The sequence below is a fragment of the Onychomys torridus genome, chromosome 3 (assembly GCF_903995425.1).
Source record: "Onychomys torridus chromosome 3, mOncTor1.1, whole genome shotgun sequence".
NCBI classification, from domain to species: Eukaryota; Metazoa; Chordata; class Mammalia; order Rodentia; family Cricetidae; genus Onychomys; species Onychomys torridus.
Genome location: NC_050445.1, coordinates 148590615 through 148616695, shown reverse-complemented (window position 1 = coordinate 148616695; position 26081 = coordinate 148590615). Strand labels below are relative to the sequence as shown.

The following is a 26081-nucleotide window of genomic DNA, read 5'->3' as shown; positions in this document are numbered from 1 at the left end:
TCCCTTTGTCTTTTAGAACATAAGGAGTTTGCACAGTCCTAGGTCACCTAGCTGTCCACATTACGGTCTCTGGGAATGGCAGTTTCCGGGATTCTTCAGTATCTAACTGAAGCAGCAAATCCAGCAATATCCTGAAACATTTTTCAAGACGTATTTTTATTGTTTTTATTTTATAGGTGTGTGTCTGGGTGAGTGCCCCGTGATTGTGTGTGACGGAGTCCCTCTGTATTACTTACATAGTGTGCTTCAATTTATAAGCTGACCAGTTACCATATGTTTTGCGTACATTTAAAGAGTTCAGTATTTTTTGTATGTGTTTATGTAAGCTCTCTCTCTCTCTCTCTCTCTCTCTCTCTCTCTCTCTCTCTCTCTTCTCTCTCTCTCTCTCTCTCTCTCTCTCTCTGTGTGTGTGTGTGTGTGTGTGTGTATTTGTGTGTTGGCATGTATGTGGGTGTGCCTGTGTGGGGAGGCCCGAGGTTGACATTGGTATCTTCTTCAATTGTTCTCCATTTACTGAGACACGGTCTCTTACGGAGTCAGTCAGCTAGGCTGGCTAGCCAGCTTGCCCTGAAGATCCCCCCCCCCCCCACCGCATCTCTGCCTCCTGAGTGCTGAGATTACAGGTAGGGTACCACTCTTGCCAGCCCTTTGAACAGATGTTGCTGATCTGAATTCTGGAGTATTCACACTTTACCCAAGGAAATTGTTCCTAGGGTACAGTGAGGCACACAAGCTTTACACTTCAAGTTGCTTCTCAGTTGTTACTGAGAAGGAATCAAAATGAGTCAAAAGCTAGATGCTTACTGTGGAGGAAGACTTTTGGAATCGCTGAAGGATTTTTTTTAAGGGAAAAGATATTTGATGATATTCCAGGTGATTGCGCAGAGAGATCGTCACATCCTTTGCAACCTGATTCAAGTGTTCTTCCAAAGCACTTGCTTCAGGAATCTGCTTTGGGTCTCAGGCCTCTTTCAAGTTGGATGTCCTTGCTATCGACTTTATCCACCAACACTGGCATGCACGTTTGCCATCAACATGGAAGAAATCACCTCAATGACCCAGATTTCTTGTTCTTGCTGATGCTTCATCATGTTTTGGCTTCTCAAGATGACAAATTCTAAGCTTTTTGGAGTAACTGGTAGCCGTTCTTAAAGAGAAACTGGCAAGTTGGTGCCTCAGTAAAAATGTGAAGTTGTTCCCCTATTTGGAACAAAACCTTTTTACCCGTGTCTTAAGGCAGAAAGTTGCCATTGCAATCGGACAGGCTTCTCATTTAAAGAGTTTCCAGCGGCTTGCTATGTTACTCTTGTGGGACACCAGAAAGTCTCTAGCTTTGGAAAACTAAGCCTAAATCAGTATTAATCTTTTCAGGTGAATTAGAGTAATTATTTAAATGATGCTTTTTCCTCCATTGATTAAAATATTTACAAGTGGACTTTTTTATTTTTTAATTTAATTTAATTTAATTTAATTTAATTTTTAGGAAAAACCCCATAAAGGATAATCTGTCAAAAAGAGATAATTTGTCAATATATCCCCCTTTGTTCTGTGTGCCACTTATAAACTGCAGGTCTTTTTGACTCAAATCTCCTCAACATCAGTGTAATTATCTCCAAATAAATCTTATAACTTCTCAATTCTTTGCTGGCTTATAGTACTATCAGAGTAATCAAACCCAACAAATGCCAATGTCACCCCAGACACTCTATGATGGTGCGGTTATGTCTGTTTTGCTTTGCTTGCCTTGGGTCTCTGATGAGTCCTTCCTTGGCCATGTGTGAATAGAACCACAACTCTCCTTAGCCCCCCTTTCACACCCCAATTAGGACATGGACTAAAAAGCCACTGGAAAAGATACAAAAGAAATCTGAGCAACAGGCTGGGCTGAGAGCTGGCAGTGCGTGCGGAAGCTGACTCAGAGAGAGACTGGTAATGGAGTGCTACCTTCCCAGCTGTAGATGCCCCAGAGCAGGGGCTACGTGGACGCTCAAGCTGCTCTGCAGGCTTTGTAATTTAGCTTGTCACAGAGTGGAAGACCACAAGTTTCCAGTTCAGTAACTCCGCAGTTATTTTCTTTCCAACCATATGGAAACAGCAGAGGCTTAAGTCTTCATTAAGATAAAGTGTAGGGGCAATGCACTGAAGCCACATGAATCATTTTTGGATTTCTGTTTGCCTGTTTTGCTTCTAATACAGTCAATCATAGATTTTAATTATTGCAGACATCTCTAGAGTGTTGAATGGTGTTCGCCAAGAGGCAGTGTCCATATTAGGACCTATGAATGTGACCCTTTGTGAAAGCTTACAGAGATAAATCACCATGGATTATGAGATGAGAAGCCATGTAAAGATGGGGTCAGAATCTGGCTTGGTGCAGCTGCCAGTCAAGGAACCCTGGGGACCCCCACAGCCTGAGCAAGGTAAAGAGGTGCTGTCCCCAGAGCCTCCAGAGGGAGAGTGGTTCTGATGACCCCCCATGGCAGCTCCTGAGTCAGACAACAAGAGAGTAGATCTGTTGTTTTAAGCTGAGGATTCAGTGATGACTTGCTAGGGGCTTAATGTAGTCACCCAGGCCAGAGGTGTCTGTACTGGGCTAAAGACTGTTGACGTATCCAACTCCAGAGAAAGCACAAGCATATGTACTGTGTTTGTACGTGTGTGTGTGTGTGTGTGTATGTATGTATGTATGTGTATGTGTATTGTGTATGTGTATATATGTATGTGAGTATGTGTATATATGCGTGTATATGTGTATGTAGTGTGTGTGTAAGAGAGAGAGAGGGAGGGAAGTGGGGGAGAGAGAGAGAGAGAGAGAGAGAGAGAGAGAGAGAGAGAGAGAGAGAGGATATATCTGTTGCCATAAATGAACACCTCAGAGTTGTGGTATTAACCAAAGGATGTTATTATTTTCAGTCATTGGGGGCTAAAAAGCCCCAAACCAAGATGCCAACAATGTAGATCTCAGTGTTAATCTCTGACTTGTAAGTAGCTGTCAGCTCCTGTGTACTCCTGTGTCTTAGCAATGTGAAGCTTGGGGGAAGAGAGAGGGCAAACTCACCAGTTTCATTTATAAAGGCACTGATCTCACCCCTAGACTCCCAGCTCTGTGACTCTCCATCCTAATTAACTCCAAAGGGCCTCGCCTTCAAACACAGACAATGAGGCTAGGCCTTCTACATGGACTGGCGGAACATAGTCAGCTGGTCGTCATCTAAAACAAACACCTACTGTGATCTGCTCTTAGAGTCAGCAGCACGGTTGCCAGAGGACAATCCCGTGTATTTACTTTGGAATGGACTGGGCCTTAGAGGCATGTGATCGGGACTGATAGACCACAGATCCATGGGGAAGGAGCAAGGGAGGGAGGAGGAGAGGAGGTCCCATATACAGCAAGTTAATGGTACAATAGAATCGCAGAGTTTGCTTATCTCCAGGTGACCATCAAGGGGGATGTCTAGTGTGGCATTAGGAGTCTCCTGGGGCTGCCAGGACAAGATGCCATAAGTATGTTGATTTAACACCAAATAAATGTATTATTTCATAGCTCTGGAGTCCACAAACATGAAACCAAGGTATCAGCAAGGCCACATCCCCTCTGTGGTGGCTGTGGTGGGGATTTTTCATTGCCTTCTCTTAGCTTCTAATGGGGCATTCATCTACAGCTGCATATAGCATGACCTCTTAAATTTTGACCATTTTAACCATCTCCATCTATCATGATCCTATCAGAAAATGAGATATCATCCTGTGGCAGGGCATTGTTAGAGCCTCAGCAGATGTGGGAGGGCACAATTCAATCCATTACACATACCTCAAGGAAAGATACAGTACTGATGGGGATTTGATGAGTGGGTAATGGAAGAGTAGAAACGGGAAATCAACCCTAGGCACGTCTACAACAGCTCTCAAGGACCTGGAGACCAAGATGCAATTTGTATCAGGACAGTACAAGAGTAAGAAGCCACTCTCAGAAAGAAAAGGCCACCTCTTGTTTGACACGTAGCATGTAACATGGTCTTATAATCGTCTTTGGAGCCATATTTCTGAACAACGAATGTGAGGGCCTTTACCTGTGTTCCAGTCAATCACAAATGCCAGAAGCCAAAGGGAAAGCAAAGGGTACGTGGAATGCCTTGTGAAAGGTCCCACCTCAAGCTCTGAAGTCAGGTTCTATAGAATCCTTCTTATCAGAAACATCAGAAATGAAGCTGTCCCCTTTCAAGTTCCCAGCCTTCTTGAGGAAAAAATGTATATTTCTGCCAGAAGAATAATCAGTCTTTCCCACAGTTCCCAAATCAGATACCAAGTGAAAGGGAATTTTTAGAGAATAGGAAGTAGAAACTGATAGAGCTTCATTTACGTCTTATAACTGTATTGGTAACACATGTAAATCCAGGCATTATCTTCAATTTGCATAATGATTACAAATGATGCAATTTCTCAATGCATGTTTGCGCTTTCCATGTCAGTATGGAAATGAACTCAAGTAGTATAAGCATTCATATGAACAGAACAAATTCCTGTTTTAGCTTCCAGGCTTAGCTAGACCCAGCTGTTCCATCATCTTAATGCCTTCTTGAGGTACTGTTATAACTAGAAGAATTTTCCCTCTTACGTTTCAGTATTTATGAACACAAAGCACTAGAGGATCCAAAGACTGTTAATGTGACGGCGAGATACACACATATACACAGAAAACAGTCCTTGGAGAACAACGCTTCCGAAAATGGTGACAAAATCATACTCAACCTGAGGACATTGTGGACTGTGAAAATCTGAGAGTTGACTGGAGGCTTGCAGGGAGAAAGGAAAGACAACCAGTGGGTCTTTGGCTGAGCAAATGCTAGCCCAAGACACACAGCCCAAGCATGTGCTATAAAGATCCCAGCATTTCCCACTGAATCGTGCACATAGAGTGAGCATGACGCCAAGTCTATTACACACACAACTAATGATAGAGATGTGTGAAAAACGTTTATTAACAGTAAAAGCCCTAAACTTTTCTTCAAAACCTGACACAGCGGCTTCATTTGTGTGTCAGCTTGGCTAGGCTACAGTGCCCAGTTGTTTGGCCACATAGCAAACTAGAGCTTGTTAGGAAGTTGGCAAAATGTGACGAACTCAGTGGACCCAGAGTAAAGAAGATTACTGTTTATACTCTGGGTGGGACCTAGCCAATCAACTAATTGAATTAAGAGGGAAATAAAAAAAATTAAACTCTCTGACAGAGAAGGGAATTCTGCTCCCTACTGCCTTCAGACTCAGGAATGCAACTTTTCTGTGGTTCACCAGCTGGACAGCCTGTCCTGAGGACTAGACTTTCTAGTTGTCTTAATCCAATTCCTTAAGACAAATCACTCTTTCTACAATCCTGCTGGCTCTGTGTGCACATGGCATTGGGTTTTCTGGAGAACTATAACACACAGGCATCGCAAAGCATGCTGCACAATGCTCTGCATGAAGCCCAGTGTTTTCCATGGGAGTACTACTAGGCGAGGATACTTCCTGATTGCATGCCTTGAGAAAAATTTAATTCCCCTCCTTTCCCCCATTATATACTATATACTGTTAGTCACCTCCACCCAAGTCACTAACTAAATCCGCTCCTACATATCACCATACTCCTTCTTGGGTACTGACTAGCTCTTGCTCAGTGGGAAATCACTAATCTAGTTCAACCTACCTGTCTCATATATGAAGAAACTGAGGTTTTGAAAAGTGTGACCCACCCCCAATATTGAATTATTAGTGGCCAAATAAATAGAAATCCTTAAATATAAATAGAAATGTTATAAACTAAATTAAAATGTTCATTCATATATTGAACATATAAAAGCCAAGCACGTAATAAATTGAACATTTAGCATATAAACTGTACAATTCTTTTAAACATATCTGTATGGTATTTCAAGCTAGTACATAAATTGCTTATTATCTATCAGTCCCTCATCTTTGTCCAGGAAGACAGCTATCCCTCACTTAATGTGATTTGGTCACACTATCTTGCTTGGCAGACTTTAAGTGACTTTTTCTCCTTTATTAGTTGGTTAGAATGGGCACCATGACCCAGACTGTCTGGACAAAATTACCTGTTAATTTTCAAAGCACAGATGAGCAAGAGAATGCTATGTGGAGGGGTAGAGGAGGTGTAGGCGAAGGGAAGAGAGCTAAGGGGAGAGGATGTTGGATACTGTGGTCGTTTGAATGTAATTGGCTCCTATAAGCTCATAGAGAGTGGCACTATTAGGAGATGTGGCTTTGTTGGAGTAGGTGTGGCCTTATTGGAGGAAATGTGTCACCATGGGGGTGAGCTTTGAGGTCTCATATATACTCAAGCCACTCCCAGTGTCTCAGGCCACTTCCTGTTGCCTATGGGTCAAAATATAAGAACTCTCAGCTCCTTCTCCAGCAACATGTCTGCCTGCATGCCTCCATGTTCCACATGATGATAATGGACTAAAACTCTGAACTGTAAGCCACCACTATGAAATGTTTTCCTTCATAAGAGTTGCTGTGGTCATGATGTCTCTTCACAGCAATAGAAACCCTGATGAAGGCAGACACTGAGTTTTCCATTGAGAAAAAGAAGTTGGCTTACAGTGGAAGAAAGTGAAGTCAAGACCACAGGAGAGCAGTGAGGAAGAAGGGATCTATCAGAGGTCTGTCTCAAGCTTCCAGCCATCCCTGAGACACATCCAAGATTCATCTACTCAGCCCTTCCTTCGATCACACAAGATATAGTAATCTCATTTCAATAAAGCTCTCTTTACTTAGGTGTAAGTTGGTTAGAATTATCTTTTAGTTACAATAAAAGCATTCTTTTTCTTTTCAAACCAGAAAATAGCATTGAACTTTTAAATAACTATACAATTCTAAAACACAGTAATATTTACACTCTGGTTTGATGGCATAGACTGTGAGTCCTCAGCAAAGGTCATGACTCTTAGCTGTGCACCAATAGAATCTATGCTGGTTTGATTAAGAATGTCCCCCAGCAGCGTGTGAGATTGAGCAATGGTGCCCAACTGGTGGCATTGTTTGAGCGGGTTATAGGACTGTGAGCTTTGCTGGAAGATGCACATCCCCAGGGGCTTTGAGAGTTACAGCTTGGTCCCTCTTCCTTTCTCTCTGCCTCCTTGTTTCAGGCTTCCTCCACCCTGCTGCCATGCCTCCCCCACCATGATGGTCTCGTCCATCCTGGAACTCGAGGTGAAAACAATCCTTTCTTTTCTAATTTGTGTTTTGCTGGGGGTACTTTTTATCATAGCCACAGAAAAGTAACTTATACAGCATCAGACCTTGAAGGAATGAAGAAACTTTTACTCAGGTTGGAGGTGTGGATACACCATCAAATTTTCATTACCACTATAGTCATCCAACTATTTGGTTTTTACAGCTTTGGCTTATTATTAATATTTTAAAAATGTTCTCCTTCCAGTGACTTACTTTCTGAAATGCTGTTCTTACTGTAGACCCCGAAATATAATTGGATTTCTGCTATTTGAGATGTAACAGGGGGTTATATTGATAATTTCATATGCACCTGTAGGGAATAGATAACTGGCCAGGCTTTTTGTGAGATTTATCAAGACAGGGGGTAGTTTGGGGGCTTTGTATTTGGTAATGAATAAGATTCTTCACAGCTCAGTGAGATGGCTCAGTTCTTGCCACCAAGCCTGATGACCCTGATGAGTCGGATCCCTGGGCCCCATGTGGTGAAGGGAGGAACTGACTCCTGGAAGTTGTTCTCTTATCTATGTATACATTGTGGCACATACATACATACATACATACATACATACATACATATACACATATGTACTTAGCACATACATATATACTGTAGGGACCAGTGTCAGCTCAGGACACCCCAAGACCAAGTTCTCAGCACAAAGGAAGTTTATTTGCTCCAGTGGGACAAAGGGCAGAGAAGAAGAGACAAAGACAGGAGAGAGAGGATGAGGGAGAAGGGAAGGGAACAAGAGAGAGAGGGAGAAGGGGGATTTGTCTATGAGGGAGTGCACAAAGGACTGCCTCTGGACAGTAGACAGATGTGACACACAGGCAAATGACCATTTATAAATATAAAAGGAAAAACCCTGTGTTAGGATGAGGTGTTTAATTTTAACTGCCATGTTAATTAGGTGAGCCAAAGGGGGCTTCTGATTGCTGGACTTCAATATTGTGACAGCTGGACCTTTGTCGTCAGCCTCAGGAGCAGGACATGGCCAAATAAGGAAAGAGACCTTGGTGGCTGCCTTTAGGAATGTAATCTAGTGGTTTTCAGCATGGCAGAGCTGGGTAGAGTCCCTTCACATACATACATACATACATACATGCACACACACATGCATATATAGTAAGAAACATTTTTTAAAGATTCCTTTCACCCTCAGACTCCCTGAAAGAATGCTCATAACAAGACTACTGCTGGCCTCTGTTGACTAAATCAGTCCTTGGCTGATGAAGATCAAGAAAATATGGAAAAAAATAAATGATATAAAAACCAGTTACTTTAATGGGAAAGAGAACCTAGATTTCAAAAGAAAACTACAAAATTTACAAAGCTCACAGTCACTCCATTTATCTGGAATCACATGTCTGTGCAGCTGCCTTGGTGCCTGCAACGTGAGGAGCCAGGGTGTGGCAGAAGCAAGGGCCCAGTTTGTTCTGCCTCTTGCTCACTTCTGCTGTGGGGGCACATGGTCTCATACTCAGTGTGGATTTCCAGGGAAGGGAGTGTAGAACAACGCTCTCTCCCTGGGTTTTCAAAAGGAAGAAAATCTAACAGCAAGAAGTGTTCAGCAGCATTGCTTGGAGTCCCAGCTTAATGAGCACTCTGCCCTTGGCTGTCATACACCTAGGGGACTCAGGGGTGGATACCCACCATCCGCATGGTCTTTGGCCCCCCAAAAACACACCAAAGTCCCTGGAAGGTATTGGCAATGCCAGGTGTCGGCTTTTGCTTTTAATCCTTCCTCCTCTTGATGTTTCCTGATTTTTCAAGTATGGCATCTCTCGGTCCTGTCTGCTTACCTTTGAACCTGTTCCTTTTCTCTCCCTCCCCGCATTTGAGTTCTCTGAGTCCTGGGTCTTCTAGCCAATCCTGGAGGCCCCTTGATCTGGCCCAGAAGCTAAACTTCCCCTACCCCCAGGAGGTCAATAGCCTTCCTTGCTTAGCAGTCACATGTGCCACCCAGTGATGGGGTCAACCATCCCACAGCATGCTCATCACAGAAGGGAGAAAAGGTCTCATCACTCACCTCAAACTGAAGAGAGAATTTATAGTCAGAGTCCTTGGCCATATCCTTGATGTAAGAATCAAAGTCATCTAGCTGAACTGGGCTTTGTGAAACACAAAGAAAAGAATGTTTAAAGATCAACCTAATGGGCAGCATATTGGTTAACACTACACTTGGTACTTTTCTTGGCAAAAATAGAAGTCTTCCTTTTCCAGGATGAACACTCATTGCTACTACATTCTTTAATTAAGGCTGTCAGTTGGCAATATAATTTTAGAAAAAGTATATATACACTAAACTTTCTAGAGATGTCTAGACTCGATCTACACTTCGCCTTTAATTTAGCAAAAAATACATTACATACACACTTGCACACACACATATGTACACATATAATACACAAATGTGTTTATGTGCTGGATATATGTGCATAGAAATACACATACATGTATTTTTATGTGTATTTCTAGAGAAACTTGGCATATGAGAAAGAACCTGTCTGAGTTGTGGTTTGCTGTTATTTACATAGAATGTGACTGGATAACCACCTAACTTCTCATAAATTCACCATAGTCATTGAAAAAATGCCATTGCCACCTCCTTGGGTTCACATAAACATACAGAGACTTGTTAGAGAGATTTCTAAGAATAGGGAATCCTGCAGCTAGCTGCATCACCCCAGAGCAGGGCTCTGGCCAGCAGGATGGAGCGTTCAGCTAGAAAATGCCAAGTGTCTTGCCTGAGAGAACTGAATTTAAGCTGGTAAATCTACACAACTGTAGACATGGTTCAGAAGTGCAAGCGAGTTTCTACACATCCAAGCCAAGTTTCTACACCGTGGTAGCTTCTTTTTTTTTATGAATAGGATTTAACTTGCTTGTTCTGTACAATTTAGTTGCTACTCTTCTCATCTAGAAGCAGCCTGCACCAACCTGTTCTCCATCCTACAGGAAGCTGTATTTTCTCCTCGAATCCCAGCCTTCCCATTTGGGTCAGGTATCCAGCCTCTCCCATCTGTGTGCAGTCCCGCACCCCATTGGCAACTACACAGCATGGCTTAGGTATTTGGTTAAAGCTGCTGACTAGCTAATCTGGTAGATTAATTGATGACATTAATTCATATTAAAATTTTAGTAGATTGCAAAAGAATTAAAGTTCTCAGGTATTACATTGAAATTCTAATGTCTTTAATCAGAAATGATAGAAACAATGGCTCTTGCTCATAAAAAAACAAAACAAAATAAAAAACATGGTGGTTCCTAAAACATGCTGACATGCTTGGTGAGAGCCATGGATGCCTGGGACAGAGCTTAGTGGCCTGTCGCATGTGCAAAGCTTCAGCCTCAATCCCCAGCCCAGCAGAAGAGAGTCACAGTTAAGGGACAAAAGTGAGGACTCAGTCGTGGAGCCACTGGGGAGGAGAACTCTGACAAGAGCCACGGCAGAGCAAGTCCTGGTTCTAGGGTTTTCCCACTCTGATCTTCTTCTCTTTTTGAGGTACCAGCTGAAGATAGGCTTCCCTGTCCAGCCCCATTAAGCTGCTCTCCTTGGCTGCAGCTGGAGCAGGGTATTGATCTGAAAGCTGGATTTAACACTTCCAAACTGCACCTTGTTATTAGGAAACCAGGAGCATGTGTAGTGAAGGCAGAGCTGATTTGTGGGTGAGAAGAAGCAAGACCAGGAAGGAGAAGGGGGACAGACTGGGGAAGGCTGGCAGAGAGCTCGTACAGAGGAGGGCAGAGGACTGGGATGGGGGAGAGAGCTGCAGGAGCATTTAAAAGATGGGGGAGGAAGGCTGCGTGAAGGCAAGGGGAGACAGGAATCTGGAATCACAGAGTCCAGCCAGATCTTTCTTCTTGTTACTGCCTGGGACGTGGAAGGAGACGTCTCAGAGTGTCCCTTCCTCTTTGTCCTGTGACTCTGTTCCTGGATAGTCTAGCCAGTTCCTCAGTAGCTCTCTTCAAAACCTACCAGTAGTTTTGGGCAAAGAAACTTTTCATCTCTGTCATAATGTTTCTCCAAATGATTGTCTCTTCCTGACTAATGGCCTCTCTGCTGTGCCCCCTGGTGCCAGCACTATGTGTACTGACTTTACACAGACTCTAGAAAAATGGTCTTACTGTGCCTGAAATTAAAATCCACTCAAAGCTAAATAAAAATATTGTATCTTAATGTTTCTTTTGAAATATCTGACAAAATTCTACATGTTTTCTTTTTTTTTTCTGTATCAGCAATAATGTCACAGAAACCCCATTGCCTTTTTGAACTAATACATCAATGTTCTGTCCTTGGTCAGAATAAAGATTGAATTCTATTTATAAAAAATGTTTCACTGTTTATATGTACTACAGAATTTTAATCAAGATAAACTCATAAACTTCTGAAATTTTCACTCACTGTATTAATATTCTTATGACTTAGCAGTTCAGGAGGTAAGAGCTCAGGCTAGCTAATTATCGTTCCTATTTATCACGAAAGATTTCAGAGATGGTATTATCAGAGTATTAATTTTAGCACCAACTAGAGTAAAAACCTTTCTCTGTGACAAATGTAGAATTTCAAAACATAAAGTGACCAGAGGCTTTTGTATACCTTTATGTACATATGAGATGGTCATATATTTGACATGGCCTCTTGCCAGCTTTCTGTAGGGCCTAACAATCCATTCATTCTGTGGTTTCCTATGGTGAGAACGGATGGTTTTCCTGGAATGGATTCTGTGATAAGCATCTCTAGTGGTCACTCCATCCCTGTGTGTAAACAACACACTGTGTTTTTCCACACGTACCCACCTCTTCTGAGGCATCCCTTCTCTTTGGAAGCATGTGATCTTTTCGTCCTGTTAGCTTAACTTGACAGCCTTCAGCTATCTGAGAATAGAATCTCAGTCATGGGGTTGCCCAGATCATATTAGCCCAAGAGTACATATGCCTGATATGCCTGTGGGAAGTTGTCTTGACTGTTTATGATGTAAGATGACCTAGAGCACTGTGGGTAGCACAGTGGGTCTCTGGGCAGGTGGTTCTGTACTGTCGAAGACAGCTGCCTAAGCATGAGCCACAGCACACCAGCAAGCAGTGTTCCTCCGTGTTTTCTGCCTCACGTTCTTTTTTGTTTTGTTTTTGAGATGGGGTTCTCTCTCTCTAGCCCCGGATGGCTGCCCTAGAACTCACAGAGAGCCACCTGCATGTGGAATTACATCTGGCTCCTGACTGAGTTCTTGCCCTAGCTTCCCTCAGTGATGGACTGTAACCTGCAAGATGAAATAAAGCCTTTTCTCTCCTAAGTTACGTGAGTCAGAGTGTTATCTCACAGCAACAGAAAGGGAGCTAAATTAGGTTTTAATTTGGAAAGGGAAGATCATTATGATGAAACTCTGAGAGTAACAGGACTACAGACTTACTTAGTTAGTTTCCTCTTCTTTAAGCCATTTTTACTCCTGAAAATTGAAAAAAAAAAATACACTTATCGGGATAAAAAGTTGGTTAATATGATTAAACTTTAAAGGCCTTTAAAGCTTTTTATTAAACAATTCTTTATTCATTTTTTATTAACTGTACTTCAGATTTGTCACATTAGTCTTCCTTAGGTAAAATGAGAACTATTTCTGATTCATTTCAAGATGCTGCCAGGCTGTGAGAATACTCCTGCATTTCCGATTTCCCATTTGCTGAAAACTGCATCCTGTAGATGAAATTGCTGACTCCTGGTGCTCACCTTACTAGAATGTTTTATTCACAATGGAAACACCCATTTCCTGGTTCCCAGTGTCTGTAGACAAGAAAGGAGATGGGGGATAAAGAACAAATGCCCAGGGTTCTGAAGGTTGGATTCTTAGTTATAGACTAAAATAGCCTCGCCTGTCATTTCCGACGTGAACTGTTGTGAGTGCTGAAGGAGCATGCCTTACACAATTCTATGTTCTTATGCTTCTAACATATGAAGAAATAGACCTGCCACATGTTTCTTCTTAATCCATTAATAACCCATAAACCCAAGCACAGAAAGTGTTAATGTATGGTTTGATTAATTACATTTACTTAGGATTATTTAGAGTGATTGTTTTTAAGCAGCGGGTAAAAGAACCAACCGTGTCACCTCACACTACGATAGCAGTTATTTGAAGTACTTGTTATTGTATTTTATCATCTGTTCAAGTGGTATATGTCTGCCTAATTGAGCTTACGATGAAATGATAGTAAACATTGCTGTAATCAGTACCACAGGTCTTTAAATATTTTAATGAAGGCATGCATGCTTTCAAAAATAAATGTCAATAGAAAATAATCAGTTATAGGTACAAGTACCTTCATGTACCAAATTATTTATTTGTACATTAAAACTATCATTTTTGTGGATATCTCAGCTCCAGAAAGCCTTTAAAAGAATGAAGCAGTATTTTCCCCATGCTTTCATAGCATCTGGCAAGTAGCCATTTCTTATGTGGTATGGTGGATTCATGTTATCCCACCTGCTAGACGATGTGCCCTTCAGGGCTGGGCACAGACAGTGGACGCCTTAGTAGGTGGTCAATGAATGCTTATCATGATGAGTTGAAACAAAATATCTTAAATTCATATTATCCTTACAATTTCACTTAGTAAGTCAGCTTTGCAAATTACACATCTTGTATTCTTTTCTATTTCAATTACACATCTTGTATTCTTTTCTATTATATGCACTGTTATATGCGGCCCGATAGGGCTATCTGGGGAACAGAGAAGGACTAGCAAGAAGAAAAGAAGGATGGTGGGTTGGATATAGAAGGCAAGTGTGCTCAAAGCCCATGATATACTTGAGGAAAATGTTTTTATGAGGGCCAGGGGCTGGCTCAAACAGTAAAAGGTCTTGCTGACAAGCCCGAGAACCTGAGTGCAGCCTCTGAAACTCAAGGAGAAAGTAGAGAACTGACTTCTGAAAGCTGTCCTTTGACATCCTCATGTCCAATGTGGTGTGAGCCTGCAATAATAACACACACACACACACACACACACACACACACAGCACACACACATACCACAATGTATAATGAATGCATACCAGTAAAAGGAAAGATTATGAACTATCCTCAAACTGTCTAAAGAATAACACTAACTCGATCCTTGACTTCGGCTTGTGAGGTCCTGCAAAGCGAGGCTTGTAGACAGACAGGAGGCACTCAGGTCAGGATTATAGGGAAGCATCCACAGTGGTACATGGAGTTTCTGGGTTTGGAGAGTTTTTATTTCTTCCTACTTCCAAGTGAAGATGCCCCTTGCTTCATTTCTGCTTCTTCCCTGCTCCCCTGGCCTCATCTTTTCTGTCTTTTATTCTTAGACTTTAGAAGAAATAAAACTCCTCCCCCAACATTTCAAAAGCACTGATGTTGGAAGTAGTTGTACCACTCAGGATGCTGGAACCTAAAGAAAGCCGGACGGGCGCTCCTTTGGTTCAGCTCTCATGGCAGTAAGTTAATTTCAGAAATGCGACACGGCCAGTTACTCCAGCATTTTGAGAAAGCAGAATGCCGGGGCAGGTGGCAGACAGCTCTGCTAGGATCAGGAAACAGAGTGAGCACAAACTCCTTTCCTATCCAGACAGACTGCAACAGGGATCTGAAACAAAGCGGTGTGTACCAAAGAGAGATGCTGATACATTCATGCTGAAGTAGTGAGCTGCAGGTACGTGGCAGCTCAGGAGAAACCAGAGTCATGGAGGACAGACACACACTTTTTCATTCTCGTCCCATTTGTTATTGAGGGAACTTCCAGTGTGATGTAAAATTCCACTGCATATTTTGTGTGGTGCACTGTGGCCACGAGGGTCTGTCTGTATGATTTGTGGCCACTTTCAATATTCTATTTTGATTCTGCTGAATCTGGAGTGTCCCTGTATCTGAAGGCTGTGGAATATGCCAGGATTGACTGATGACAGGCCATAGCCACATGGAGAGCATCTTTCTACTCTTTTGAGTACTGTGCCGAGAGAGACAGAGAGAGAGAGAGAGAGAGAGAGAGAGAGAGAGAGAGAGAGAGAGAGAGAGAGAGAGAGACAGAGAGAGAGAGACAGAGAGAGAGAGACAGAGAGAGAGACAGAGAGAGAGACAGAGAGAGAGACAGAGAGAGAGACAGAGAGAGAGACAGAGAGAATAGAGAGAAAGCTCAAACCCCAGTGACAGAGAAATGAAAGTGGATTCTTCCTGAGTTCTATAGAGGCACAATAGTCTGTGAAATCCAACTGCACTGCAGTCCATCCCTTAAAAGAACCCAAGGAGATAACAGAGACATAGAATATGCAGTGATTAAAAATAACAAACTGTAAAACCCTAGAGGTCCCTAGGTCCATTCAACATGTTAAATAAAAGCCACAATAAAATCTGAGAAAAAGGCCTTTAGGTTTGTATCCTACTCCAAACACAGCACTCAATGACCAATGACCTTGCATACATTTGAATACTGTAACTAAATGTCACCCTGTGCTTAAAATGCCAACTGTTTAGGAGCTAGAGCAGAAACGTGAATGTTTGAGTATGGCGTGCAGGTGGCTCTGGTAGAGAAAAGAAACAGCAGTGAATTTAGTTCAGAGTAGGAAATGCTTTTAAAGGGAGTTGGGCTCCAAGACCACTGAAGCCAGGAATCCTCGTAGAAGCTAACTGACAGGGCACTAGTGCCAGACACCTACCACATGGTGGCAGATCTCATCAGACCACGGTAAACTGTCTGATGGGCTCTCTGGATTTCCTCTCAAATGTCTAGAGGCCTCTGAGGGTGGCAGCAAATCAATAGAAACTCATTTCTTCAAGAAATCTGTCACTCCCAGGGGGAGTTGGAGAATGCTTTGGAAGTGTGTGGGGGTGTAGCTCTGCTGTTTGGGGGTTGTTGGTAACAGGTAGACAGCATATAGAGACAGATGCATTGAAGGGAGGCTCAGCAAATGCAGAGAAGGACCTGCAGATGGAGCAGTGGGGAACATAAGCTGTTGTTGTTGTTTTTCTGGTTGGGATATCTGAAAGCTTTAGAATGTGACAACAGAGACTAGTCTCTTACCTTGAACTGTCTCTTCACACCTCAAGGCAACTATTTACAGCCTCAGGATGTTCTAAAAACAGTAGGGCATTTTGCCCCTCTTAACCAGGGTTTACACTATTTGATCAACACTTGAAGGGATTGGCCATCTGTTCCTCAGCAGGTCATTAAGAAAGACACACAAGTCACGATCATAGAAATGGGAAGATCTGAGGGCCTAACCTGGGAAAGGGATACAGCACTGTACACAGCCTTCTCTCGTTTTAACTGAAACCTGTGTTGGGTCCCCCAGTCTCTGCCTGTATCCCAAGCACAGGTGGAATTCCTGAGGATGATGAGTGGGGGTTCGGCTGAAAGTAATGTGGGTTTTGAAGGTCAGGGTGGAATTAACATGCACTACTCATACTCGGAGACTATCCGATACTAAACACAGGACACTGAGTTGATGGTGAAATCCGAACCCAAAAGAAGCAACAGCCGAGAGAATGGTAGTGGATACTACTGCAGTGAGATATGCTTGACTTTGTTTCAAAGAACTTCCCTCTAGGTTTTTTTTTTTTTTTTTTTTTTTTAATGTACAGATTCTGTAGTAATGATGCTCACTGAGGAAGTCTTTTTCAATGTTTCTTTCTTTGCAGCTTGATATCATAAATTACATCACTTGTATTCCTTTTGCCCTCAGAGGACTAGAAGAAAATTTGGCCAATAGCGTCTATGCGTGAATAGTTGTTCAGATTCCCTGATCCCCACCTCTCCCTCCCTCAGCCACCCTTCTCTGTCTCTGTCTCTGTCTCTGTCTCTGTCTCTGTCTCTCTCTCTCTCTCTCTCTCTCTCACACACACACACACACACACACACACACACACACACACACACACACACACACAAAACTACTATTCTACTCCATGAGATATTTTTATTGCTTCCTTCCAAGTCTGCTTCACATTGCCCACATTTCAGGTAGCTGTTTATTATTATTTACTATCTAAACAACCATGTGTTAGCTTAAAGAAAAAGACCGTGTGTGTGTGTGTGTGTGTGTGTGTGTGTGTGTGTGTGTGTGTGTCTGGGATTTTTCTCAGTTTCCTGGAAGAGTATTTGTCTGATTGGCTTAGGGGAAAAATAATTTTGGATTTTTGGGTCTAAGAAGTCAAGTTTATTATCACAATTATTACCATTATCATTATAGCATAACAAAAGTCAAGAAGGATGTGTTTCAAACCTTGAACGCCTATGTGATTTAAATACTAATAAAACAGTAGACCAAAGGCCGGTGCTTCTTTTCTGTTAAATTATGTGTACATGTGTTTATGACCAAGTATATGTACACGAATGCAGGTGCCTGAGGAGGGCCCTGGGTCTCCTGGAGCTGGAGTTACAGGCGGTTGTGAACTGCCCACTGTAGTTTCTGGGAACTGAACTTGGGTCCTCTGCAAGTGCAGCCTTAACTGCTTGGCTGGGAGCTCAGAGTTCTGTTATCCTGTCTCTAAAAGGACCATCACATGTTACAGACTTTGGGGGTATTAGATAAGATAATTGCATAGAACGGCTTATATGTAGTTAGATATTCAATAGTTAGAGAGTTGAGGTTGTTATGAAAGCAAAGAGGTCTCCAGATTCAGAGTCTCCTTTCTAACCCTCTGCAATTTACCTTCCAGGAAATAAAGTTTTCTCATGTGTGGGGATGGGAAGAAAAATGGGATTCAAAGATGGGAGGCCAACAGACCAACTCCAAGAAGACACAAATGACAAGAAACATGAGACAGGAAAGCTTTAGAAACAACTACAGGAGATTTAACTGGGAAGACACTGTAGGTATCTGGGTACCATTCACTGTCTCGATGTCCTTCCATTTGCTCATCATCCTAAGTGCTGAGTATCACATGAAATAACCACCAACAAAAAAAAATCCTTTAATCCCATTTTATTTACTTTCTGCATGTTAACTTTTAAAGACTTTGTGTTGGGTAGATAGTAAAAATGAAATCACTTACCAAGGGTTAATATAAAATGCCAAAAGATAATCAGTCCAAAGACATGAAGGCAGCAGAGTTAAGAAAGCAAACACACTCCTACGCCTGTGAGCATTAATAAACAACAGATGCAAAGATGAAAACGTGGTAAGGGTTAGTAATTCAGCTGTGAACAGATATCAATAAGTTACCTGCCAGGGTCAACTCATACTGCAGTTAAATATCATCCCCTCTGTAGGCTTCCAATGGAGGGCTTAAAGGCTACAATATTGACCAAATCAGCTTCTATTCACACAAGTCCTCATTGTAATCAGAGACAGCATCTTCAACTTGTTTGGCATCAATTCCTCTGATCTTAGATTTCATTTTTCATTCGATCCACAGAGGCTCATTAGCTGGCTGGTGCTCATTAGCTCTCAGCCATTGCCCCTTCCAATCTAATCTGATTTAAGAAGCCAGGCAGCAGAACAGAAGCTTGTCTGAGTGGATATAGATGGTCAGGTCACTCAAGTGGGTTCTGGGGATGGACCAGGCTTCCTTATCAAACTGAACCACTTCATGTGACTTTCAATAGTATTTTCAATTTAAACCCTTATCCAGTTTGATTTTTTTTTTTTTTTTTTTGAGACAGGGTTTCTCTGTGTAGCCCTGGCTGTTCTGGAATTCACTCTGTAGACCAGGCTGGCCTCAAACTCACAGAGATCTGCTTGCCTCTGCCTCCTGAATGCTGGGATTAAAGGTGTGTGCCACCACCATCCAGCCCTTATCCAATTTCTATTCCTTATAGTACCAGCTCAAAAGCTACTTGGGTATCATTCATTCAACTTCAACACCTCATCCATGGCCTGGGGTTTTTCATTGGTTCTCATCAAAGTGGAAGTAAAACATTAAGTAATTGCATTTTGACTCTAATTGAGGTAAAATGTCTGATTGAAATCTGATTGCAACTATTCAAACAGCACTCAAGACAGACCATCCATTCATGTGGACTGGAAAAATCCTTAGATACATCTATAGTTAGTGTGAAAGCTGTCATCTTGTCACTTTAGTTAGAACAAATCCCCGCTGAGATGGCTAAACTCACTCCCTTGGAATATGCTCCTGCTGGTGAAATGAAGTTTGCAGGAGAATTTGCTTGATTTTATAGAAATGTCCTGAAGGGGATTCTTTTCTTTGCTTTAGTTTCCCCAGAGTGGTCTATAAATCTTACAAATTGTGGCTGACTGTGAAGCTCATTAATACACAGTTTTCTTGGGTCATGGAAACAATTGGGACAATCTCTAGATGGGCCTCATGGCAGTGCTTGGGGACCTGGTCTTTTAAAGGGAAGAACTGGGAGTTGGTGAGTCTCTTAATCTTGAGAAGAGTCCTAACACATTAGAACAAACCTTCTCATGTTTCTGAAATTGTCAGCATCAAGGACTTATAAACTCTCTTTCTTCATAACTGGATTGATCATATTTTAATATAAAAACTCTCTTTATGTTAAAAATGTAAAATGACCCAAAGTGAAGTCCTATCAAACAGAATCTCATTTCAATTCCTGATTTCAACTAGAGTGATCATCATCCACACTGAGAGAGGAAGATTTTATGTTTTAAATAAGTTTTTTTTTCTTTTTCTTTTTTTTTTCTTTTTACCCTGTTGATTCTGTAGGGTGAAACTTCTGGCCTCTCAGATCTGTTTCTTTACCATTAGCCACTTTGGGGAAAGTGGGTTCATTTAAACACTTCTCTGGTAGCCTATACACTACATGCCCTAGTTGCATGGAAAATGCTTACTTAATTGGTGATTCTCTTGGATATCATGAACTGAATGCTAGGCTGGACAGTATTGCTATTTATTCCACACCATAGTTCGGTTTAATGACAACCAAAATTATCTCTCGACATTATTCTAATTGCCAAAATGTCTTTTCCCTCTAGGATCTTCCTTCTTTTTGGAAATGACAAGGGGCTCGTACGATTTTTTAGTTTGCCTGTGTCTTTGATCCAAGAGGTGAGAGCTTTGGGCTGCACATCTTTACTTCATTTTTGAATGGAAGTGTTGGCTCCCATCACCAGGCACTCAGCCATGTTGCTTTATTCAAGTCTCCCCCTGGGCCTCTTGCTGCCTTTTGTTCATGTGGCTGTTGTGCTGGAGCCCTTCCTCAGCACAGCTCTGGACCCTTTGCATGACTCCATGGTCCCTTTTTCCTCTACTTAAGAATTGTATTCTGTTTCTAGAAACCATTTTGACTCATGATGATCTAGTCATTACTTGCCCACTGAAATAAAGGAAGGACAACCAGAAAAAAAAATCATCTATGCTTTAAAGACAATAAAATCAAATTTGGAGCACATACTGGCCAGCTAAGCCAGCTGGAGACATGTCCCAGATTAATACTCACCAGCTGTAGGGAAGTTTCCCTTCCCTCTCCAAGGACGCAAAATTGACAAATGTGCCAGCTCCGCACTCCCTGTTTGAAAGAGGCAAGACCAAGGTTACTCCTTGATGGAGCTCTCTACCTGACAGGAAGGTCAAGAGAGCCTTTGTCCAGCTTATCATGACAGCATTAAAAAAATAATGTAAGTTTTGTATGATTCCCTTTCGAATACAATACCAAAAAAAAAAAAAAAAAAAAAAAAAAGAAAGAAAGCTAAAACACAAACACAGCTCCTTAAAGGGCAGCAAATCAAACTCTGAGTGAAAACAGAGTCTGCTCACAATCCTTTCCAAAAGGTGTTCATGACCCTAGAATACATCTATACCTCCATTGCTGCCCTCTGCATTGCGCATGTGCATGGCTGGTTATTGCAAGCTTCCTCAGAACTGGATATTACAGCATGCTACTGCCATATTGTCTACTTAATGCAGGTCATAGTCACCCCACCTCTTCACAGGATATGAAGTCTGGTGGCTTCTGGACCACCATCTTTAGTTTTTCTTTTCCAGTGTTTCTGAAGATCGATCTCTCTCTCTCTCTCTCTCTCTCTCTCTCTCTCTCTCTCTCTCCTTCTCTTTCTCTCTGTCTGTTTCTCTGTATCTGTGTGTGTGTCTGTGACATGCATGTGTGCATACGAGGCACAGGACCTTGTGCACATGCATATTTGGACCAGAAGAGGACAGAGAACTTAGAGCATCCTGTTCTCTCACTCCCTATCTCACTCTCTTGAGGAATAGTCTCATCCACCCTGGAGCTAGGCTGGCTCCCAGCAGGCCCCAGGAATCCTCCTCCCTCTGCTCTCCACCTGGCTTTTTATGTGGATTTGGACTCAGGTCTTCAGGCTTGTGCATCAAGCCCTCTGACCCACCAAGTTATCCCTCCAGACCCTCCTCCTGGAAACGTTCCCACCCAGCTGTCCCACAGCGTCATCCAATGCCCTCCTTCTCCCTTATGTATGGTTATCCTCTGATCTTCCCAGATCTATTGCTTTCTTACATTTCTCTCTTCAGCCAACATTGTGCCTAGACAGCCGGATCTCAGAATGGGCTGCCTCCTCCACACCTGTGTCTGCAGTTAACTCAAAGTCCTCCAAAGTGGAATCTTGAGGTTCCTTGACTGACATGTGCACACCTGCGTCCTCACTGGTCTCTCACAGGCGGCAGCACCATCCTTTCTGTTGTTAGGGCCAACCCCCCCCCCATAGTTATTCTTTATACATTCCGCTTATAATTCAGTTTCTCAGCCAAACCCAGGATCTCTGTTTTCAGGGACTATCCTGAGTCTGGCCATTTCCTCCTTTCTTGCTAACACTCAGGATTAGAAACCACCATGTCTTTTTCCTAGGGCAGTGGTTCTCAACCTTCCTAATGCTGTGACCCTTTAATATAGTTCTTCATATTGTGGTGACCCCCACAATTACTATTTAATTGCTGCTTCATAACTGTAATTTTGCTATTGTTATGAATAAATATCTGATATATGACCCCAGTGAAAAGGCCATTTGATCCCCCAAAAGTATTGCAACCCACACGTTGAGAACCACAGTCCTAGACTGTGATAACACCTCCTCCAGCTCATGTGGCCCCCTCTTCATCACCCTACTATAGACTGTTTTCTACATAAAATCAAAATGAATGTATCAAAACTCATCGGATCTCATTAATCAGCTCCCGACTCTGCCATGACTGTTCATTTCACCCAGAGTGAGAGCTGAGGGCCCTGCAATGGCTTGTGAAGCCCTCTCTGGTCGGGCACCCTCTGACACTCTTCCCTGCACCTCCCCTGCTTGAACTGTCCTGGCATCTTGGCCAGTCTTTGAACACATTAGCCATGACTTTGGGCCTCTGCACTAGGTGTTCTTTATACTGGACACTCTTTCCACAGATGATGTACGGCCATCCTCACCACGCCTCCCAAGCCTTTGTTTTAAATGGTTACTCTTCGCCAACCTTTCGGGGTCTCTGTCTGTATTCTGGCCCTGCTGTTCTCCATTATTTTTTCTTATGACCTTCTAACACACTATGAAGTTGTAGTTTTATCTTTAGTGTATATTATCTGTCTCCCCCATTGTAAGGCAGACTCTATCAAGTGCTGCCAAGGTCAGTTACAGCCAGACACTCAGCTTTCAGGGCAGTTGCTACATAGCAGGCATCTATTAGAATTTGCTAAGCGAATGAATAAAGTTTTGGTGACCTGCACAAGCTCATCCAGTTTCTAAGTCTAGGCCTTACTTGAGGAGTGCAATGTTACAGTTTTCCCTGTAGCCCTACAATGTACATGCCCCCCGGCATCCTGAGAGTTATTGCAATACCAACCTTCATATTTACAAGTGACCATTGTCATCTATCGTGACATTCCATTTTTATCCTTGTACTTGGCTTGAGTCAGTTTCTGTGTGTTTAAAAAGATCTTTTCTTAAATGTGTTGCTAGCTAGGTTGTAAACTCCCATTGGACTTGATTCTCTCTCTCTCTCTCTCTCTCTCTCTCTCTCTCTCTCTCTCTCTCACTTCTTCCTTTCTTTGTGTGGACAGAATCTCACTCTGTATTCCTGCTTGATCTGGAATTCACTATGTAGACAACACTAACTTCAAAATTCACAGAGATCCACTGTCTCTGCCTCCAGAGGGCTGGGATGAAAGGTGCATGCAACTCCCCCTAATTTATTTTTAATATACCATATAAGTCATTGCTGAAATCATGGTGAGAGAGACAGAAAACTTGTTTATAATTCAGCTGGTCAACAGTGTGCAGTAAACATTTGAACCAAATTTCTCAAAAGCAGTTGTTACCAAATGAGCAGTCATGTCTTCAGGGGACTGGTAGATTATTCTGGCAATGTGAAGAAAGTAGTGGAAAATGTGTCTAAGGAAGGATGCTTATCCTAGTGGTAGAGTGCTTGCCTAGAATGCACAAGGCCCTGGCTTCCTTCTACATCACACACACACACACACACACACACACACACACACACACACTCTTACACACACACACAAACATATACTTATGCTTATGCACACAGAAATAAACAACCACACTTTTCTTATTACATCACCACACACACACACATACACAGAGAAATGAACAAACACACTTTTCTTATTACATCACACACAGACACACAGACACACACACAGATACACACACAGAAATAAACAAGCACACTTTTCTTATTACATCACCACACACACACACAGACAGACACACACAGACACACACACAGACACATACAGACACACACACACAGAAATAAACAAGCACACTTTTCTTATTACATCACACACACAGAGAAATGAACAAGCACACTTTTCTTATTACATCACCACACACACACACACACACACTCACACTCACACACACTCACACACACATACACATGAGCAAGCACACTCTCCTTACCTAGCCATCTGCAGGTGCTTCTTTCTGAGAATGATAAGGGTCACTAGCAGCAGTCCAATTAAAAGTGTGCTGAGGATGGCTAGTACCGAGATCACCACCACGTTAGGGTTCATCTCTGTAACTAAAGAGAAAAGCCGCATGTTGCTATTGGTTACAGGACATGGGGGCTGACAGAGTCGTTCCTAGACTTACATCTATCCTTAGGGATGTTGAGTTTATAATGAAGATGGTGGAAACAACCACGTTTGTCTAAGGCAACCAGCGCCGTATCTTCTAGTAGAGCTCTGGGGCTGACAGATGGTCCTCAGGTATATGGAGAAACTGACTCTGTGGCCTAGGCCCCTGACATACAGGATGCTCTTATAAAGAAAAGATGCAAATGTGAAAGGTATCAATGCCATGGCTTGCAACTATTTGAAAATTAAAAATCATTACCATGCATTATCACTGTTTAACATTTTCAAAAGCTTTGAATGGTGACAGGTTCTTATTTTAAAGTCAGGAAGCACAGCTGTATAGTTTTCTCTCAGTTAATAATATATAAGAGCAAGGCATTAGTGAGCTGCCATCTGTGACGGCATTTTACATATTACCAGAAGCAGGCATTCTGACTATCTGTAGCCATATGCTCAGAGGTTTCCCATCTGCACAGACGCAGAGATTAAATCTATTAATACATTGGAGAGTCCTTAAGAGTGGGGTTGCTCTCATGTGCTTTCTCTGATGAATGGTCTGCTCATCACATACGAACAGGATACCAGAGGCAAGGAAACAGGTTCCATGTCTTTATAAAAGTCTTCATGGTGAGCCAGGGGAGATACATGTCCTCCTTTGTAGGTCATGAACAACAGAACTGATGGGCATGGCGGCACATCCTGTATCCTGGGACTTGGGAGGCTGAGGCTGGAGGGTTAAAGATTTGGGGGCAGTTTGGACTACATGGTGAGTTTGAGGCCAGTTTGACCTACATGATAATCATCTCAAAACCCCACAGAACCAACCCTCAATGACCTCAGTACTTGCTACTTGCCACCTCTGCTTGGGTTTAGGCCTGAGTGCTGAGAAGAGAGAAGAGGAGGCTAGTCAACTCTCTTTGGAAATTTATTTCCCCAAGCTTATTTGTTTTCACTTGTAAGTAAACTGGACAAAAAATTTCACCTGTTGCTCTAGATTCCCAAGGAAAGGACAAGAATTAATAGACATTAAAGTATATTTTTGGTAGTGTCACAGAAGCCAGGTACAGTGGCATATGACTGTAATTCGAGCTTTTGAAGGAAGGAATGAGGCAGGGGGATTCTTATGAGTTCCAGGCGAGCTAGGACTATGTAGTGAGAGCATGTATCAACTTTACTCTTGAAAAACAAAAACAAAGCAAAACAAACACGCATGCAAACAAACAAACCCTCAAACAAAATCCAGGAGGAAAGCGCTATAAGATGTGAGATGAAACACCGTTAAAACACTGCCCATGTCTGCTTTCATCTCTGCTTCTTATCAATAAGAAGTAAATAGCAAAGACTCAGAAACAAAACAAAGCAAAAGCCCATACTCCTCATCCCTGCATTCGGCAGCTAAATGTGCTGCTAGTGAGATACACAGAAGCAAATCCATGAAAGGGTCAGTGTGCTCATATGCATGGCTGTCTTCACAGGGTTCTTCACAGGCGGTCTGTGGCTCCTACTGTGAACAGTGCACATACTGTAATGCAGAAAGGGAACAAGGAGGCCAGCACTGTCCCAGACCGTGCGCTCATCACTAATCTTTCCGTTAGCATGGCTGAAGTAGCAGCGTACCTGCTTTGATTTTAAGTAGGAGTTGTAACTAATTACTCTTTGAGCAGGGCCAGCAAAAGACCAGTACAGAGGAGTGTGAGTTGGTCAGGAATGTGTGTACCACTTTTATGGATTCCAAGGATGGTAGCCTTGGTGATTCTGCTAGCCTTTTTATAGTGTACATTAGGGCTTTCTGTATGTTTACTTTTAATTTTCAAAATAACCTAAAATGGAGCTGGAAAGATGGTTCAGAAGGTCAAAGCACTGG

General features: G+C 42.4%; 1 protein-coding gene across 3 annotated transcripts in view; it reads right to left on the bottom strand.

Moving 5' to 3' along the window:
• Positions 1–26081, bottom strand: part of Ptpro (protein tyrosine phosphatase receptor type O) — a 212408-nt gene that overhangs the window by 20271 nt on the left and 166056 nt on the right. For 2 of the 3 annotated variants that reach the window (XM_036182201.1, XM_036182203.1), the window contains 5 exons: positions 24042–24162; positions 20609–20677; positions 18241–18324; positions 12646–12681; positions 9264–9345 (listed from right to left, as the gene is read on the bottom strand). In XM_036182201.1, the coding sequence (XP_036038094.1) occupies positions 9264–9345; positions 12646–12681; positions 18241–18324; positions 20609–20677; positions 24042–24162 (392 nt within the window). The remainder of the gene's footprint in view (positions 1–9263; positions 9346–12645; positions 12682–18240; positions 18325–20608; positions 20678–24041; positions 24163–26081) is intronic. The other variant, XM_036182202.1, reaches the window with a different exon arrangement.